Source organism: Aptenodytes patagonicus, chromosome 7 (genome assembly GCF_965638725.1).
Source record: "Aptenodytes patagonicus chromosome 7, bAptPat1.pri.cur, whole genome shotgun sequence".
Classification (NCBI taxonomy): Eukaryota; Metazoa; Chordata; class Aves; order Sphenisciformes; family Spheniscidae; genus Aptenodytes; species Aptenodytes patagonicus.
The window spans coordinates 27,877,068-27,895,480 of record NC_134955.1 but is presented as its reverse complement, the minus strand read 5'-3'; the positions used below and the strand labels follow the sequence as shown (position 1 = coordinate 27,895,480).

Sequence of the window (18,413 nt, the reverse complement as noted above, 5' to 3'; positions counted from 1 at the left end):
ACTTTAAAAAGCAAGCAGCAAATCTGACAACCACCTGTAGAAAGCCTGGGAGAATGCTCTTAAATCATAAATGTTTCTCAAAACAAAATTGTTTTAGTATGGTTCATTTAATTGTATGCAGAACATAAATACACCGAATACTTTATCCAAGTTTATACATCAGACAAACCTAGCCCAAAGGCCAAAGAATCTGACAACTGTATTTCTTCTCAGAAGAATCAGGACTTGGATACCTCAGATCAAGGTATACACAGCTGGCACGCTGCTAGCAATGTGTGTAGCATAGCAGTTTCTGTAATTAACTAACATGGCAGTAAGCTCTTGTGCAAACTACAGATTGACCCCAGCCCAGCATTAGACGCTGATAGTGAACTGTTTTCATAGTTGCATGAGTGTAGGTTCTCAGTGGGGACACAAAACAATTAACAGGTGTAAATCAGGACATCTCATCACAGCTTTTGCAAAGAACATTTTTCCTGAAGTTGCCCCCCAACTGAAGTGCTGCATCTGAGTATAGATGTCACTTCCAACTTCTGTACAAAGCTAGCTAGGAGGAACTATGACACCACCTGACAATTCCATGTAGAAAAATGAAGGTTTAACACTTAGATTTAACACTTAGCCCTGCCAGATCTAAGAGTGACAAAATACACTCTCACTGATGAACAAACAGTTGTAACTTCTGATATGCAATACAATATAAACAGAACTGCAGCTGGTAATGAAAACAGGTGGCTCTAGCCACTAAGTACTAGACAATGGATATAAGCCCAATAAATCTAGTGATACTGCTTTGATACTTAGTGGCAAAACTTCAGTCTCACCAGCACTCAGGACCATCTGTAAGAGAACCAGATCATTTAATGGATTCTGATCAATGAAATTACTGTCACAGTCAGCACTTGTCTAGACCAGTTAGCTCTGATTTCTCATTACACTTTCCAGGAATTAATGTTTGTGGGATGTCAAGATTACCATTGACAATTAAAGAGGCTAACAGATAAAACAGACCACATAGCTCAACCTCAGATTCATCCTGGTGTCAACAGTCTCTCACATAAATCAACATTCAGTTTGGACTCACTGCATATTCACATACTTTTAAGTACCAATATGGCCAGTAATAAAAACTTGGAAATATGAAAATAACTATTTCTCTGGAGGAAGTGCAGGAGGGGAGATAACAATGCATCAGAGAGTGAACGAGCAAGTGCACTAGGTAAGTCAGATTATTAATAGAGAGGCCTATACAAATCAGATGACATTTCAATTACTGTACAGCTTAGGCCACAACCCACAGAAAGCATGTTAGTTTCTAGTAAACATTATTTATGACACAGCAAGACAACAGAGAGCGCGATAAGAAACTCCTATAGTGCCAAAACCTTACCAAGGAAGCAGCCATACTTTCTTATCTAAGAAATGCCCGTCTTCTACTGCAATCTTTACACCACCCAAACCTCTCAACACCAGAAGCTACTTGCTCAATGCAAGGCAACAGCTCCTAGTCATTGTGCCTGCTCACTTTATTTTTGCAGACAAACCTGTCAAATACTGTTTTCGTCAGTGTTACCGGCACAAGTACTAATGCGCATACAGGTTAGCAGACAATCTGTACAGTTAGTAAGTAGACCAGCTGAATTACTCACGACAGTATGTTCGACTATCAGAATGTAAGTTTGTTCAACTTAAGATATAATAGGAAGAACAGAACGAAGAATAGAAGAGGTGCACATTTTGGGACCACTGCAGATTAAGACCAAAAAAGAGAGAGGAAAACATTTTAAATGCCATGTTTCAAGTTACTGTAACCAGAACATCATAAAATACTTCAGATTTGGGATATAGACCATATCTGCAATGTCTGTTCCATGCCCAGTCAGCAATTACAGCTTAAACATTCCCAAGATCGATCATCAGTCTTACAACCCATAATGAAAGAGCATCAAGAGACATACTTTGAGAATGCAAAAGAATCCTATGGTCTACTGTTGAAAACATGGGACTGGGGGGCTTAGAAGACATGAGTTCTATTACTAACTATGGAACTGAATAGCATTGGACAAGCCACTTTATGGTCCGAAGAGTTTCCGTTTGTACAGTATTACAATCTTACTTGTTTTCTTTGTGAAAAGTATTTTGAGAACTAGTGACAGAATGTATTCAATAGGAGTCAGAGAGAATCATCACATTGTTACAGCTGCATCTCAGCTGAAAACTTAGTAAACAACTTCATAAAAAAAGTTTCCACAAAATATTTGTCTGTTAATAAAAACCAAAGAATCTCACCAACAAAAGTTTTAAGCTTGCTATATCCTTCCAGATTATGGCATTAAGGGACTCTCAAAATATCTCAGGAGTTGCAAATACAGAAGGTACACACCAACACAACATTTTATGTACTTTTTGAATGAGGATCCAAAATATTCAGAAAACACACATTCATGTTTTGCTTTACAGATACTGTACATGCCACATGAAGACCTAGCAAATGTAGCCAGAGTTTTATGTCTTCTTTTGGGTAAAAGATTGAGGTGTAGCAAACAGAAACAGTATTCTCAGTTTAACCACTAAGCCTACTTCTAGAAGCAACAACACTAGCTGAACTTTAACAACCTCATCTATCTCAGCCACAAGATTCAAATACTAACACTTTCACTTACCTATCATTAAAGGCAAGACAAAAAATCTCAATGGGAAAAATCATCCCTGTGCAGTGTTTAGACAGACACAGTTTGCATAGCTCTGTGCTAAAATAAAAGTCTTTTATAATGGTATCAAGGTACTTACAAACTTCTTTCTTTTGATTGCACAGAACAGAATAGGTTCAAATCCAAACAGAAAAGAAAGACGTATTGCAGGTCTCCCCAAAAAGATCCTCAAATGCAATCACTATTCTGTACTATTACACGTAAAATACTAAAAGAGGACACAGTACGTATGACCATTTCCAACATCTACTGCCAGCTTCAGAGGGAAAATAATTTTGAGGTGTCCCAATTCTGAAAGATCAGAATCAAACTGGATACAAAATTCTGAGTAGACTTGAAATTCTGCACTTGCAAAATGTTTAAGTATAACCATTTCTATTTTATTTCAAAGAAGCACAACTAAGAAGGACTGGTTTACCTTAAGCTTGTATGTGTCTCTTGCTCGGCTTATATTAGACAAATACTTGCCATGAACTCTACCATGCAGAATCTGCCATTGCCACGCCTGCAAACCAAAGAGTAAAAATATATTGATTTTTTTTTTTTTTTTTGTAATAGGCACACGGTCAAATCCATTGCAGAAGTAAATGGACACAAGTCTCAAATTACACTCATTTACATCTGCAAAGAACTAGAGTCAATGCTCTATTTTAAGGAATGAATATTAATTCAAATAACTTTCAACAGTGAATAATTATCATTAACACTTCAAGAGATTGAATATTGGGTGTGTAGAGTTGAAGCTTTAAAAAAAAAAAATATTTCGTACTATTTCTTTTTCTTCATCATAGGCAAACACTGGCGTTGCTGTGGGAACATTAACTTAGGAATGTCCTGACTTTTGTTCAAAAACCCAAATGAAATAAAATCTAACCATTTCACTGCAAAGCAGTTCTTCGTAAGCTTCTACTCAAGCTTTCTGAAATTTCTCATTTGTCATCGTTTGCAGCATCATTATACATACTTTGGTTTCTTTTTTGCAATATTTACCCCCCTCTTCAATATCTTTATATAGTATCTGAAGCATACAAACCACTGTAAATAATATACGAAAACCAGAAAAAAAGTCTGCATTAATTTACAACCTAATACCTACTGAAAACACATCAATGCATAAACACACGCAGCACCCTGAAGCATTATTTTTGTCTGAATACCATTCACAAATGCAATGCCACACTCAAGATGAACTTTTCTCTGTCTGAAGAAGCCTAACTTTCATTCTTAGTTACAAACATCTAAAGACGACTAATAAAATGTCTTTCCTACTGACATCAGCAGCCTTTTATTCCACAAACTACCCTCATGGCCCATTTTGTGACCCTGAAACACCCCCTCCAGGCTGCTCGCCTGTGGTGATTAATGCTCACTGACTCTTGTGCCAGCACAGCTCCGCTTGCTCCTCTCTCTTCCCAAGGCCCCAGAAACCGTCCCTGCTGTACAAGGCTGAATCCGTCACCCGATCTTAGACTTTAGCTGGGTGGGGGGAGAAGGGGTGGGAACGATCAAGAGCGTCAATGCACTTTGCCAAGAACTAGAGAGACTCAGTACTTGCTTGTAGTTTTATGCACGTATTTTCAGACTTTCTTCACTTACACACTTCTCCATCAATTCTTTCCATCCACTTTTCCTGGAAGGCACAGTATGACATCAGCTGGTTTCCACTGCTAGCAGGAGGAGACTCCAGAAACTTTATGACAAAAACAAGTGCTATAAATACAGTCTTGGCTGCATGAGGACTCAAAATAGACGTAAAATCCTCTTATATATCTTGCTGGATTCTCAGGGTTTCTATACCTCATATTTAGATTCTGGAGGTACCTTATACTTCCTGAATCAAAGCCTCACATGTAACAGTCTACGTGGCACATTATCTTCTCTCTGTCCTCACATCAGGAAAGTTCACCAATTTCTTCCCAAATGAACAGCAGGCTTCTCTGTACAGCAGCATCAAACACAGCACATATCAAATACTGCATTCATAAAAAAATGTTATGACAATATTTAGTACCTCCCTGTCTAGAACCAAATGATGTGTGTCACAGCAGGTAACACATGCAAACAATTCTTACTTCATTTTTTGGGGTTATATTACTAGGGAAGACTGGATATAAGCTCTCCATGAAGATTAGATAGAAACGGGGCGGAAATACAGAAGAATAGATCAAGATATTCCTACTGTAGATCCAGTTTAAGCCGATGCTCTTGCCAAAAAGAATAGAGCACAACTCTTTCCTCACCAGCTATCCATCCCCACCTCTGTATAACAAGCCTGAGAAAGGAAATGATCCAGGTGCGATCTAGCCTACCAACAAGAACAAGAAAACAATGGTTTGAACCCAGACATGTTCCCTGATTCAATTCACTGCACAACCACACAGATGCTCTTGGCAGCATGAAGGAAAGGGGAAACGCATGAAAGATGGAACAAGCCTCTTTCAGAGCAATACTGGCATATGCTCATTCAAATTACTCATGGAACTACATCATCAGATTTAGGTGCCAAATTTCACATAATTAATTCTCTACTGATTAATCCTTTTTAAAGGCCCCAAGTGATAAATACGACTGCCACTACTTCTGTTAAGAAAACACTGCAAGTGCAAGAAGCGTGTGCATATTCTTCCATATAATCACCTTTACTGTCCCAATTCTTTCAGTGGACTGCCTCCAATTATTTAAAGACATGTCACTCCCTATCCTTGATTAAACTGTATGATTAAGCTTTTTAAAATCACAAGTAAATCCTTTTCAACTTTCACTTCTCACTTAATTCTTCCTGGAATTTAATACCTGTAATTGCTTTTCAACAGCAGTTATAAGTTTAACTAACTTCAGGTGAACACTGGACTTAATTCCACATTCCTGTAATCTTCCTACATGTCCACCCTCAGTGTAACTTTATTATTCAACTGCATGTTTATGACATTAGTAATAAAAAAAGTAATTCTTTTCATAAAAATAAAAGCAACAGGATAAGAAGAAAATAAAAAATTACCCCTTTCTGTGGAATTTCAGGACCTTCAAAGGATGTCAGACAAAAGTTAATTTCTGACTTGTCTCCAACCTTGATGAAACCTTTTCTGCAAACAGGATAATAACGCAGTCAATCCAGAATGGATTACTGGGTATTCTCCCTTAAACTCAAAGTATATATGGCAAATATGATTTCCTGACCTTATACGTCTAAAGCATTATATTTTGCTACGTGAATCACTTGAAATCCTGGAAATAGGCAGAGCACTAAGTCAAAAATTACCCTTTTTGCACTAGTGGGTAATAGGCACAAGACAAATTTACTACATACGTAGCTCAAAGCATCTGCCTTCCAAGAAACACAACTGACAGCTTAGCTTAGCTCTGAACAGTGTCACTTTCTTACATATTGTCTTTAAGAAGATTCTTACAAAATGGAAGATTTAAATCCCCTAATGCCATTCTACAGCCCGGCTTTATCTTTCATCCACTCAATGTACTTGGTGAACATGTATTTCTTCAGTGTTCTACTCATTTATCATGACATCTTTCACAGAATGGACAAACAATATTTTTTAAACATGCAATAGTGTACTTCCAAGAGGCCTTTGAAACTGCCTAATCACATTCCTCCTACAAGACTACAAGCAGAAATTAAATATGCTACCAGAAAACACTTTAAAATAGAGGAATTGTACAACCCCTATCACTGGCATCAAACAGTACCAAGATTTGCTTTTAATTGGTATTGTAAACTCAGAAACAGTTTAGATTATGATTTTGCCACTTTGGTCTGGCTAGTATAAATGAAAGGATGTCAGCTGGGGCAACAGGAAGTGGAAAAGTGGGAAGAAAGAAAGGCAGAGGGCTTTAGGAGGATGCGAGAATTGGGAAACATATCAGGGCACTTAAGACAACAAGCTTAACATCCCAGAAGCTGCATACTCACAATGAATTCCATAAGTTTTCCAGATGAAGATGGAACAACTACCACAGTGTGTCCCCGTTACACAAAGAATGATCAGAAAACAGCCACACAACAGAGTTGCTTGAGTTCAAGCAGTTCAAGAATGAGATGACCCTCTGTCACACATCAATCACAGTTCCCTGTCTGCAGACACAGTGCGATTCAGACATTACTGGGCAGCTGAGATCCCCCAATTTGCCTCCAAAATTTGCTTCTTCCTACCACTGCAGTGTCTTCAGACACATAGCTTTCTCAAGAGGAAATACACTGAAGACACTGCAGTGGTAGGAAAGAATAATAATTCAGACTGAGTTTATGGAACGTGGTCCTCAAGAATGATTTTAGCAAGATGCTGCCTTCTGTTTCACTTGTGAAACAATGTCTTCCTCGCTCAAATTCCAGAAACAAAGGACCTGATGCCTATTTGCATAGATACTCAAAAGGTGGCAGAATTTGTAAGTGGACAGCATCCCCTATAAGACAGAAAAAGTACCCTATAATCTATTTCCCTCTTTCTCCCTCTCAAACAATTTATTGCCAATGTTAATGGTGGATCCAGTTGCTGCCACTACTTTGAGCACCTTTCTGCTACTGAAAGAACATCATATTAGTACAGTGTCAGCAGCTAACAGACTTCCTGCACTATTTGTTCACCTCATCTACTACTTAAGAAAAGCAATTGTGAATAGTCATCCCAATGTGTGCAGGGCCTTAATACAAAGTTTATGCAAATGCATAGCCAGGGAAATCCTAGTTACAAGTTTCCAGCTCTTCCTAACAAGGTATTTCCTACAACCCCATCCCTCAGCACCAACTCCTTATTCCAAACTAGGCTGGCCAGGGTCTAGCTCCTCATTAATCCCCCTTGCCCATAACAAGCAAAGACTGCACTCAGTTCTTCCAGGACAGGATCTAGTTTTCATTAATATTCATGGCAGACTGACAACAGACCTTTTATAGCACAGACCTTTTATAGCAAGATAAAGGCCCTGGCTAATCACTCCCCAAAGCAGGCAGGGACATTAAAATCCTCATCCCAGAAGACAGCAGTTCTTTTGGAGGTTAAAACTGTATCTTTCTGATGCCACTGCCACCCACTACATACTCTCCCTGCAAGACAACTGCTTTCCTTCCTCCACTCCCGGTCCCTAGACTCCCAACTTGGATGAACTGCATTTTACAAAGAAAGAAAACATCCACAAACAGATCACCTTTCACTTGGAATGCCAGTCCTCCCCAGAGACAGACAGACAGACATAACAACAGAGACTGTAAGCCCTGGCTCTCAATTCTGCTTAGCAAATGCTGAATGCACACAAGGCCGGCCACACCATCTAGTTAGCTAGCGTGCTGCTGCTGTACAAATATAGAAAGCAGAAAGTGGAACAACCGTTTCAGCAGAAGAGATTCTGCTCAGCTCTCCGAGAGGGAGGAGCAGGGAGCTGAACCAGCCGAACTGCTTTACCCATACATGGTCTCTGAAAGAGACCATTGCTAAGACAAGTTCCTTTGCACACACACCCTCATTCACTGTCACACTGTGCAGGGGAAGAAAAAAATTAGAGTGTACAGACTTAAAGGAGGAGTTACTGTTTTGAAATGAGTTCCAAGTTCATTTTGCTTGAGCCCACCTTAATAATGCAGAAATGTCCAACACACTTCATCCAGCAGAATCTGGGCAGCAACTCAGACACAAGACAAGAATCTCCCTTCCAGGCAATCCCCACATTCACCAGCATTTTAAGAACTACTGAACTGGCCAGGTCTTCCTTGCTGCTTTGGCCACACACATCCACACACTAAGCTCTTGGTTTGACCTTTCCCCCCGCCCCCCTCCAAATTTAATTACAGCAGTGTTTTTAAACCCTTCTCCCTTTTTAAGTATTTCCCTAAACCAGTAAGCATGACCTTTCCCACTGGTTGATACAAACTACTATGGTGACCTACCCTATCACGTCTGCTTTCCCAGCAGTCCTTTAATGCCAGTGTTTAAACACAAACTGAACTTTTTTCTATGCATTCTTTTTAAAAACAGAAGAAATGCACCTCTATGCAGCATCCCCTCCTCCCCCCTTCCCCGCCCTTTCAAGTTCTGGCACAGAAAGAGAGTAAAATTAGTGTAACTGAAAACCCAAATCCCTAGGTATCCAAAGGAAAAAAAAAAAAACAAAACTGGCATAGTCCTGAAGTTTTAGTACACAGGTATGACAGTCTGCAAACTCAAAAGCAGTTTCATTTATATACAAAGGTATAATTTTTCATAAGATAGATTTATTACCCTATGCTGCTGCCTATTTCTTATACTTAGTGTATCCTACATTTATGTGATGATACATAACTACCTTACAGAAGTTATCAGAAAAGTTCTCTCACACATATAGGTGGAAGTTGCAACTTTCAGCTATACCAGGTATGTAGTAACCAATTCAGAACTAGGAGAAGTGCACTAGTCATATAGTTCTGTTAATGTGACTTGCAAGTAGATATAAAAGCGCTAGTATTTAAACCAACAATCTTGATATTTTTCAAATTTCTCATGACTGAGGTAATGGTTTAGGCTCCCTGCAAATTCAGGAAGACACTGGTTTATTCAGAATTAGGTATGTGCCTAAGCATATCCTGAATTATCTTCCTCACAAAAAGGATCAAGAATACGTGTCCTAGTCCTGCTCCCCTGAAAACAGGCATGAAATGCCTATTAAACTTAGTCTTGAATTAAGTGAAAAATATTTCAACCCCAAAGAAATTCTAAAGCAAATTCTGCAGCAGAGAATCAGTGTCATAGCAGCTTCCACACTGTGAAATATAGACAGTACCACCTACAGCCAGTCTTTGATAGCGATCAAATTCTGGCACCGAATGTACAATCCAAAATGTAATATGGGTGGCTTTACTCCATAAATATCAGAATATTCTCACTTATCTTTTCCTAAGTCACCAAGCATATGATCACAGATTTCTGAGCTGTCAAAACCGTGCTTTAGAGAAGTAAATATACAACCCTTTTTTCCCCCCCAAAGATTTTGCATTTTGATAATTTTCAATGGTAAATTCTAATATTACTTACAACTGTGCAAGGAATCTTTCCTGTTTCACTCATAAATTGTGCTAGACACTGTACAGTCATAACACAATGACAAGACAGACAAAAAACCCAGAAGAAATACAATTCTTTGCTAAGTTGACCTGTCATCAAGATGTATGTTCTTTAATTTAGAAGTTTAAACGGAAAACAGGAATTTTTGGAAGAGAAATAACAAGGAGGCATAGGTGAGTTGGCAAAAAGATTTTGAGATGGTGCTCTGCTTAGGAATCTAACACTATAAATGAGAGAAGAATTACTTTTACACTGTGCTGTGCCTACAGGAAATGCAATAGCTAGACATGACATTCAAAATACATTCTCTCTTCCTGGAAAGGCAAATATTTCACTGCCTTCTGAAGAATCACTTATCAAAGCTCTATTTTGTTAAATTTTGCAGAGATATTAAGATGCCTGGTGTCCATCCTGCAAATCTCTACATATAGTAAAATAAATAAGATGCTACCATTTTTGTATGTGGACTTGGACGTTGCCTGCTAAATACTTCCTTTTGAATTACAGACTATAAATAACCATCTCCTCGGCTTTGAAAAAAACAGACATGAATGTTCCCTTTCCAACAGATTCTGAAGGATTTGTGGATAGCATGCATATGTTGGAATCTCTTTTGAACTGCATAGCTGGAGACAAAAATAGCAGAGAATATTCATGGATTCAGTGAAAACCTGAATTTTAAACGATAAGATGTTTGAAGAACAGTAGTTTTACTTTGACATGTGAAATACTGAAATCTAGTGGATAAGAACGACATTATTTTTGTGAAAAGTGCAGTACGAAACAGCCTGCAGACAGAAGTGAAAGCTATCAGAAAGAACAATTTTGATGGAGGTGAAAAAAAAAGCCAAGCTCCTGAAAAACACAAATTAATTTCAAGTAAAAACAATGTAAGACATCACAGAACTTCACCTGAGTTCTTATGAGAACCGGGACAGAACTAAGTTCTGAGAGAATACAAATATGCAACCATAAAAAACCCAAAACATTTGTCTGCAAAGGAAAGCACTCCAGATATCATACCAGCATGACACTGGATGCTCAATAAACACTTATCCTCTTATCCACATACGCATTCAAGATCTCCTTGAGGTGTGCTGCTGAAAAGGACAAGGAACCCAAAGTGCCTGCTCATTTGCGTGAATTTCAGCAATATCTAAACCAGTTATTCCAAGTTCAATGTGAAAATCCGGGAGATATGATTTTAAGCCCACTTTATATTATCTTAGTCTACCTAGAACTTGACCACTGCAAGCCAAGCCATTAAATCAGTTCTAAGTCAGTACAGACTTATTACCAAAACTTGCAGTTTGTCAGTTTGCCACTAGTACTCTGCCTCTAACAGAGCAGCCAGTAAACCAGCATATCTTTTCTAAAAACAAAACAAAAAACACAGACCATGATATACTGAGAATACTGAAGACAGAAGGGCAATATGCCTACGTGGGACAGAGAAGACAGTTTATGGACGACGATTCCACTTCTGGCATAAAGCTTTCACACACATACACCTGTGCCACAAACTGTATCACCTAAACTGAAATTCTTCACTAAGAGTTGAAAACTACTGAAGACTTCTGTTCAGCTATCTAGCTGCTCACTGTTCATCCTGAATTCAGTTAGCAACAATGCCTTTTCTTTTAAAATGCACAGGGCTAAGATGGCTGGAATTTTTATGCTACTCAAAATGTCAGAAAGAAGACTTCCTTTACCTGGGATGATGACTGTGCCCTACTATATTGCTGTCAAACAAATAAGCCTGGCCTGTCTATCACAGTTCAGACTTGTGAGCTATTCATCCCTACAGCAAAGCGTTTGCGGACTAATTTGCATGGGAGCTTTAAAGCCGTTTACATTTTCTCCCTATCTCTATCCAAATTTCCTGCTTTGACCTAACGTATATTTTAGCTTTACATGCTTGAATCTCGCATTAGGTGCAAACAAGACGATGTTCAGTTGATGCGTGGGAAATCTCCTCTTGAAAATGTGAATGCTAAAGCTCTCTCTTTTCACTGTTATGCCCCAAACACGGTGTCTTGGCAGGACAATCTAAAATAGGTGTAGACAGCAACAGCAGAAAAGGTGGTATCTTGCATTTTTTTGTATAACACAAGCATCTCTAATGACAGGAGGAAGGGCAATAAAACTACTGGTTACTTTTTTCCAGTGAAGATAATCTCTCTCCCCTCAAGAAATCTTGTAACAGGATCACAATTCAAGATACTGTGTTGTGATAGTTCAAGAGAAATACCCATTAGAGGGCCTAGATAACTTTTCTCAATTTACAACTCCCATTCTAATAAACCTGGAAATATTTTATTCTGCTTTGATTTATACTGTTTTTTTCACCTGCCAAATAACTGATCAATGGATAAAAATGATACCTTCTTGCCTGAAGGCAGTTACTAAGGCAGTGATTAGCTCTGCACATAGTCTTGGGGAATGGTAAGTTAAAGGACAAGAAGCAATACTGAACATGGCTAGACTGAAATAAAACATTAAAGACATTCATGGCAAGACTGATAAATAAGAATGCAGAAATATAAATCTGAGTCTGTTGGACTATTGCTGCTGTTTCAGTAGCAAAATTCACATTATGACTTGGAAAACTGGACTGCCTCATGGACATATCGCTGAACAACAGTCTTTATTTCAACAGCCAGAACAGTGGGTTCTTCTTAGATACCAGAGTTAGAGACTAATAATCAGGAAATCTCAAAAACAAGGAGAATTTGTATCACTTCCCACCTAGCCTAAAAAAAGCACTAAAGAAAAAATTAGAGCAGGCCTTCTGAAGAGACTTGTGGCAGAAGATCCAGAAGGCAAACAGATGAAATTAAGAAACATAGTAACTGATAATCAATAACCACATTTCAGAAAAAGATGCAAGAAATAGTTAAGGAACAACCTGCTCATAACAAAGTTTCTTACTAAGTTCAGTTACAGACTGGATTATAGGTAGTATTTTACTTAACTCAATGCGAGTCTAGATATTTAAGAACCACATAAACATCTATCTTTTATGAAATTCAACTAATTCAGCATAATATCGTTTGCAGTACTTTCAAAAGAAAAGTTACACAATATTATAAATATTTCTCATGTCGGAGCACCATAGTTTGTGTTTCATCTAATGATTCTTCAATTGATGTAAAGGTTACCTGCAAGGGACCTTGCAAATTATGGATTTATTATTGATGAGATATACGATTATTGCATATCTATGATATAATCACCTTCCTTGCTTTTCCCTTTAGAGGAGTAATGCCAGGTAGTGTTTTCAGAATCCCTACTCGTAGCGGAAGAAATAAAAGTTAGACACCTCCCCCCCACCATGTAATGATAATCTTACAAGTGCATCTAGTTTTGAAGTACTAGCAAAAAGGGGGATACAGTAATGGAGTATTTTTACCATATCTCCCATTGTGAAAGATCGGTAAGTTCTTCTCATTATTGTAAGCCATATACTTTCAAAACAAAACTACCTATCACATAAATCTTCATGTTTTAGTGTTCATGACTTTATGACAGTCACTTTTCAATTGTCTACTTTTCTACAGATGCTGTGCTCCTGCTTTCTTTTGCATGTAAACACAATTTCCTAAGCCTGCTTCTATTATTTTGTTTCACACACAAAAAAGAAGCAGATACATAAGGGCAAGCACGTAGCTAAGGAGGTAGTATCTGGGACTGCTTTTTCTCTAATGTAACATCAGAAACTTTGACAGGGAAAGGAAAAACACAGCCAACCAAGAATGATCATTGAGAAAGGGTGAACCCACCCCACGAAACAGCATATACTTTCCCAGAATAAATTTCAGCAATAATTTTGAAAGTGAGCACAGGCTGGAAGAAAACAGTAAGCATCTTTAAAAAAACAAACAAAAAAATCCTTTACGTCATTGTATTTTAAAATCCCTATTTAGGGATTTTATTGGTACATACATCTGCACCCACGTCCCTGAGCAGATATAAGAATTCTGCTCCTGCCCAGGGGACTCTTCGTCAGCAGGAAAGCAACTGAACATATTAAGTTGCAGGATGCAAGCTGCACCCACCCTAACATTTCCTATCACAGCATAAAGATGCAAGTAGTATTTTTAAAAATCTACCACAGTAGTAGTATTTCCAACAAAGCTGCCTCAAAGACTTGGGTCCAGACACAACTCTAGGAAGTACAGTATGCAGAGCTCCCAAGAACATAGCTGAGGGAAGAAAAAAAAAGAGTGATGGGTTTATTATGGATATGCAATGCCAAGTCAGTGCAGTAAAATCTGATGAACTAATCTACAGAAAAGCAACAGAGAAAACAGCTAAAGGCACCAGGAGATAATTTAGCAATTATTGTGATCACTAGTTCAAAGAGTAAGACTGGAAGGACAAACAGACACACACAAAAAGTAAAATAAAAAATAAATCCAAGATACTCAGAAAGTCCAAGCTCTTGTAGACCAAAAGGAAAGCATATTTCAACATGTAAATCCCCACCAAATATTTTTCTAAATCAAGTGAGCTCCCCGTAAAACACACCCAATGACCACAGTCAAGCAGTACAATACAAGAAAGCTGCAACATCTGAAAAATGCTCCCTGACAACTTCTGGCAGAAGAGAATGCCTGTGCCCTAAAGGTGAAAACATCTGTGCCATGATTTCTCAGGAATTTAAAGGAATGATGGTTCCATACTTTATTATAATGCTGGCTCTCAACTTCCTACTCATAAATAGTCCTACAAAAACCTCATGCTGTTATCAACCTTTATTGCTTCTTCATGTATTTATCATTCATTTTATGTTCAGCCTCTCCTGGTTTTTGTATTTCTCTTCCTACTTTGTTCCAGTAGCGTCCGTCACGCCTTCTCACACTTGAGACTGCAAATTCTCACACCCTGCTTCTCGTTTACCCGACTTGCCTCTACCCCCTCGCATACCAGCATACGTTTCACTAGTCCAAAAAACAGACCCCTACCGTGCCCCCGGCGACATGTAACCGCACCCCAGGTTCCTGGGATAAGCCCCCGAGCCGCTCCGCGGCGCTTCGGCCGCCCAGCCCGGCAGGCTTACGGCGGCCGTAGCCCGGTGGAGCCGCTCCCTCGCCCCAAGGGCCGCCCCGGGCCCGACGCAGCCCCCCCCACCCCAATGGCGACGCCACCTCGGGCTGCGCTCGCAACTGCAGCGCCCCCCGCCGCCGCCGCGAGGCCCGGCGGCGCCCGAGGCGCTGTCAGCGCTCAGATCAGACACGACAACCGGCGGCCTCCGGTTCCGGGCCCCGGAGGGGGATCCCGGCGGGGCGGCCACCGCCCCCGGGGTGGCGCGCACAGGGCGGCAGCGCGGCGGCTCCCCTGCGGGCCCCAGCCCCTCCGCGCCTTGGGAGAGAGAGGCGGGCGGGAGCGAGGCGCCCGCCGCAGAGGCTGCCGCCGCGGCCCGGCACGAGTGGCCTCACGGCGGGAGCCCAGGGGAACGGGGGGGAGAAGGAGAGCCGTTACCTGCGCGAGGCGGATCGCGCTCTCCACGGACTCGGCTTGGCTCAGCTCAGCTCCGCTCCGCTCCGCGCTGTCCCTGCCCGGCCCGGCCCGGCCCGAGCTCCTCCTGGCGGCCGCCGCCCTCACCTGCCCCCGGGGATCCACCCGCGCCCCGCTCGGCTCCCTGCGCCGCCTCAGGCCGGCTCCGCAAGATGGCGGCGCTTCCGGGAGAGACCACGGCGGGCCCGAGGTGGAGGGGCCGGGGCCGCGCGCCCGCCCTCCCCGGCCGGCCGGCCCCTCCGCGCCCCGCCTGACACCGCCCCGCTCCAGCCGCCGCGGCGACGGCGGGCCCGCCCGGCGTCCCCCGCTCCAGCCACGAGCCCGCCTCAGGCTCCCCCGTCTCCTCACGCTCAGTGAGCTCGTCCGCGGCGCTCCAGCCCGGCCCGGCCCAGCCCGGAGCGGCGCTGCCCGCGATGGGGGCGGCAGCGGCGCTGGGCGCCGGGGCAGCGCGGCTGCTCTTCTACCCGACGCTGCTGTACACGGCGGCGCGGGCGCGGCTGCCCGGGTCCCGCCGGCCCTGGTTCCACCGCATCGACGGCGCCGTGCTGCTGGGGGCGCTGCCGCTGCGGGGACGCAGTCGCAAGGTAAGGCGGGCGCGGCGCGGCGGGGCGGGCCGGGCCGGGAGGGCCGGCAGTGCCTGACGGTGCCTGTGCCCGCAGCTGGTGGTGGAGGAGAACGTGCGCGCCGTGGTCACCCTCAACGAGGAGTACGAGACCCGCTTCCTCTGCTGCTCCGCCCAGGTGAGCCCGGCGGCCCGGGGAGCTTGCCGGTGTCCCCCCAGGAAGGGTCTCTTGTCGCTCGTCCCGGCGCAGGTGAGGCTTTAGCCGCCTCCTGCCGTGGTCCTGGCAGCGACCGCCAAGTCCTCTGACGGCAAAGATGTGACTTCCTCGTACCTAAGCCGACTTCTAAAACTACGTAAACCAGTAAAACGTGAGGATGCAAGTAAAATGTTACAGCTACAGCGGTGGAGAGGAGGGGAGGGAAGAGAAGCATTAATTCCACGCGCATCGCTATGCACATATAAGAATGCCTTTTTTTGGGACGAGATCCCAGCTCACCTCCTTTCCTTTAGCTGAACCACATCTTTCCAGTTCCCTTTAACTTCTCCTTTCTGATAGCCAGCACTAAAGTTTTCATACACCTGATCTAAAGGATTGACATTCAAAGTCTGTTTACAACTGAATTTCCCAACTGTCTCAACAGGTTCTGGGTTTTCTTTCTGGAAAAAAAAAACCCAAACCAAAAAAGTTAACTGATCGAATCTGCTATCTCAATTTCAGGAATGGAAGGCAATGGGAGTGGAGCAACTGCGTCTCAGCACCGTGGATCTAACTGGAGTCCCCACCTTGGAAAACCTCCACAAGGGTGTTGAATTCATACTGAAACATCGAGCGTGCGGTAACAGTGTTTATGTGCACTGCAAGGCAGGACGCTCCCGCAGTGCCACCATGGTGGCAGCATATTTAGTTCAAGTAAGAAGGCTTCTGTACTAAATGGGGTTTATTTTCATACAGTCTGGGCGAGTACAGCCAACCTTTACAATTTGTTTTTGCTCGAGAAACCTGAGCGTGTACAGGTGCATTAATATTCCATGATTTACAGAGTTTGGACTGGACACCCATTTGAAAAGAGGTAGATAGCTAGGCCCCAAACTTATGTTGCTGTTTTGTAGAACGTGGCAAATGCAAGGTGAATGAACAAGCAAAACTTAATGTTTGCTGAACTGCGGTCTAAGCTTTCTTTGATAATCTAGTTTATCTTTGCACACCTTGTTCATCTGCGCTTATGATACTGTCAAGATAATGCTTCCTGGCAATGAGACAGTGGTGAAGCTGCAATATAGCTGCCATTGTGAGTAGTCTTTTCATTCATCTGTACAGTCTGCCTCTGGCAGCTCAGTTATTAGCACAGGCACTGGCAAAGATGTTCTGATCTTATGGGAAAGAAACTGTTGTTGCAACAAAGCTTTGAAACACATGGTCTGATAGCATCTGTTGCTGGTTCTGGCAGATCAGTCAGACTTCAGGAAGCTGCTCAGTTTTCTGGGCCATTAACATAGTAAGTTATCAACAGGTTTTGAATGCTTCTGCCATTCTTAATTCTTTCTATGGAGGAACAGATTGAGATGGGAATAACAAGTCACTCGTGAGGGTAGGTTCACTGAGCAGATAAGCATCCATTTTTGTTGTTCAGATTTTCTCCTTGGTTAACTGAAATGGCGAGCCTTTCTAAGCTTTTCAATAAATACAATTCAGGATCAAGAGAAGTGACTTTGGTTTTCTGAGTTCCTCTACAGACCCAACTGGGTAAGCCAGCACTAAGAACAAAATCCCATCTCTGGATTCTTCTGTTGGTGTTATTAAGTGCTCCCTGGAAAATTTTCCCTTAGTGCTGAAGGGGAAATTTTCTAAGTGCTGAAGCGCGATCGGAGTACTAGTAAAGTTTTAAAAAAATAGAAAAAGCAAGCTGCGCTCTTGCTGTGGTCTGGTGGGACTAGGACAGGAAACTATTCACAACATGATGGAAGCATGAGTGAGACAGAAAATGGAGGTCCCAGGCAGCAACCATCCCTCTAACTGAGGGACTCATTTCATGAACTTGCATTGACATTCAGGCCCCTCTGGGAGGAACATGAAGTAAACAGAAGGGGCAAAGCAGCAAGAAGTTTTCTAACAACTAATGTTGCCTGTAGCCTCCAGGAAGGCTCCATAACATTAACATCCATTGCAGGGATGGAATGGATTTTCACTTTCAGGGTTTCTGCCTTTTCAGCTGCATCACTGGAGCCCTCAAGAAGCAATAGAGGCTATTGCCAAGATCCGTCCCCACATCCTTGTTCGGCACAAGCAAGTCCAGGTCCTGGAGACATTTCACAGGAACATCATTGCTGGGACAACTGCAGAGCGTCAGTAAGAACTATCAAAATCTCCATCTCAGCTGCTTTAAAAAAAACCTTGTGTTTTAATGATCTAATGAAGGCTTAAGCATTGTACTTCTTGACCGTCAATAAAGTAGTTTTTACATAAATTACAGCAAAGGGGAGGTTGGGCTGTTTCATTAAAGCTTTCTTTCCTTATGGCTAATCTCTTAGTTCTCTTGGAGCCCCATAGTTCTTCTCTCCCACACACAGTATCAGTGCTGA

The 18,413-nt window shown here is 42.1% G+C and overlaps 2 protein-coding genes across 4 annotated transcripts in view; one reads left to right on the top strand and one right to left on the bottom strand.

Annotated features, from left to right (window-relative positions):
• The window catches only part of CELF1 (CUGBP Elav-like family member 1), a 63,263-nt gene extending 47,601 nt beyond the window's left edge, over nt 1–15,662 (bottom strand). Inside the window, exon 1 of one of the 2 annotated variants that reach the window (XM_076344460.1) lies at nt 15,620–15,662. The gene's annotated coding sequence lies outside the window, so the exon portion shown is untranslated. Of the gene's footprint in view, nt 1–15,235; nt 15,389–15,619 lie in introns of those variants that run through there. The other variant, XM_076344459.1, reaches the window with a different exon arrangement.
• A 9-nt stretch (nt 15,663–15,671) lies between these two features.
• PTPMT1 (protein tyrosine phosphatase mitochondrial 1) lies at nt 15,672–18,301 on the top strand. 2 transcript variants are annotated; one of them, XM_076344469.1, is made up of 4 exons: nt 15,672–15,855; nt 15,931–16,011; nt 16,552–16,743; nt 18,044–18,301. In XM_076344469.1, exons 1-4 carry the CDS (start codon nt 15,685–15,687, stop codon nt 18,182–18,184), a joined length of 585 nt encoding a protein of 194 aa, XP_076200584.1. In that variant the 5' UTR covers nt 15,672–15,684; the 3' UTR covers nt 18,185–18,301. The 2 variants fall into 2 exon arrangements, with proteins under 2 accessions (XP_076200584.1, XP_076200585.1); XM_076344470.1 differs by lacking the exon at nt 15,931–16,011.
• The last annotated feature ends 112 nt before the right edge of the window (nt 18,302–18,413 follow it).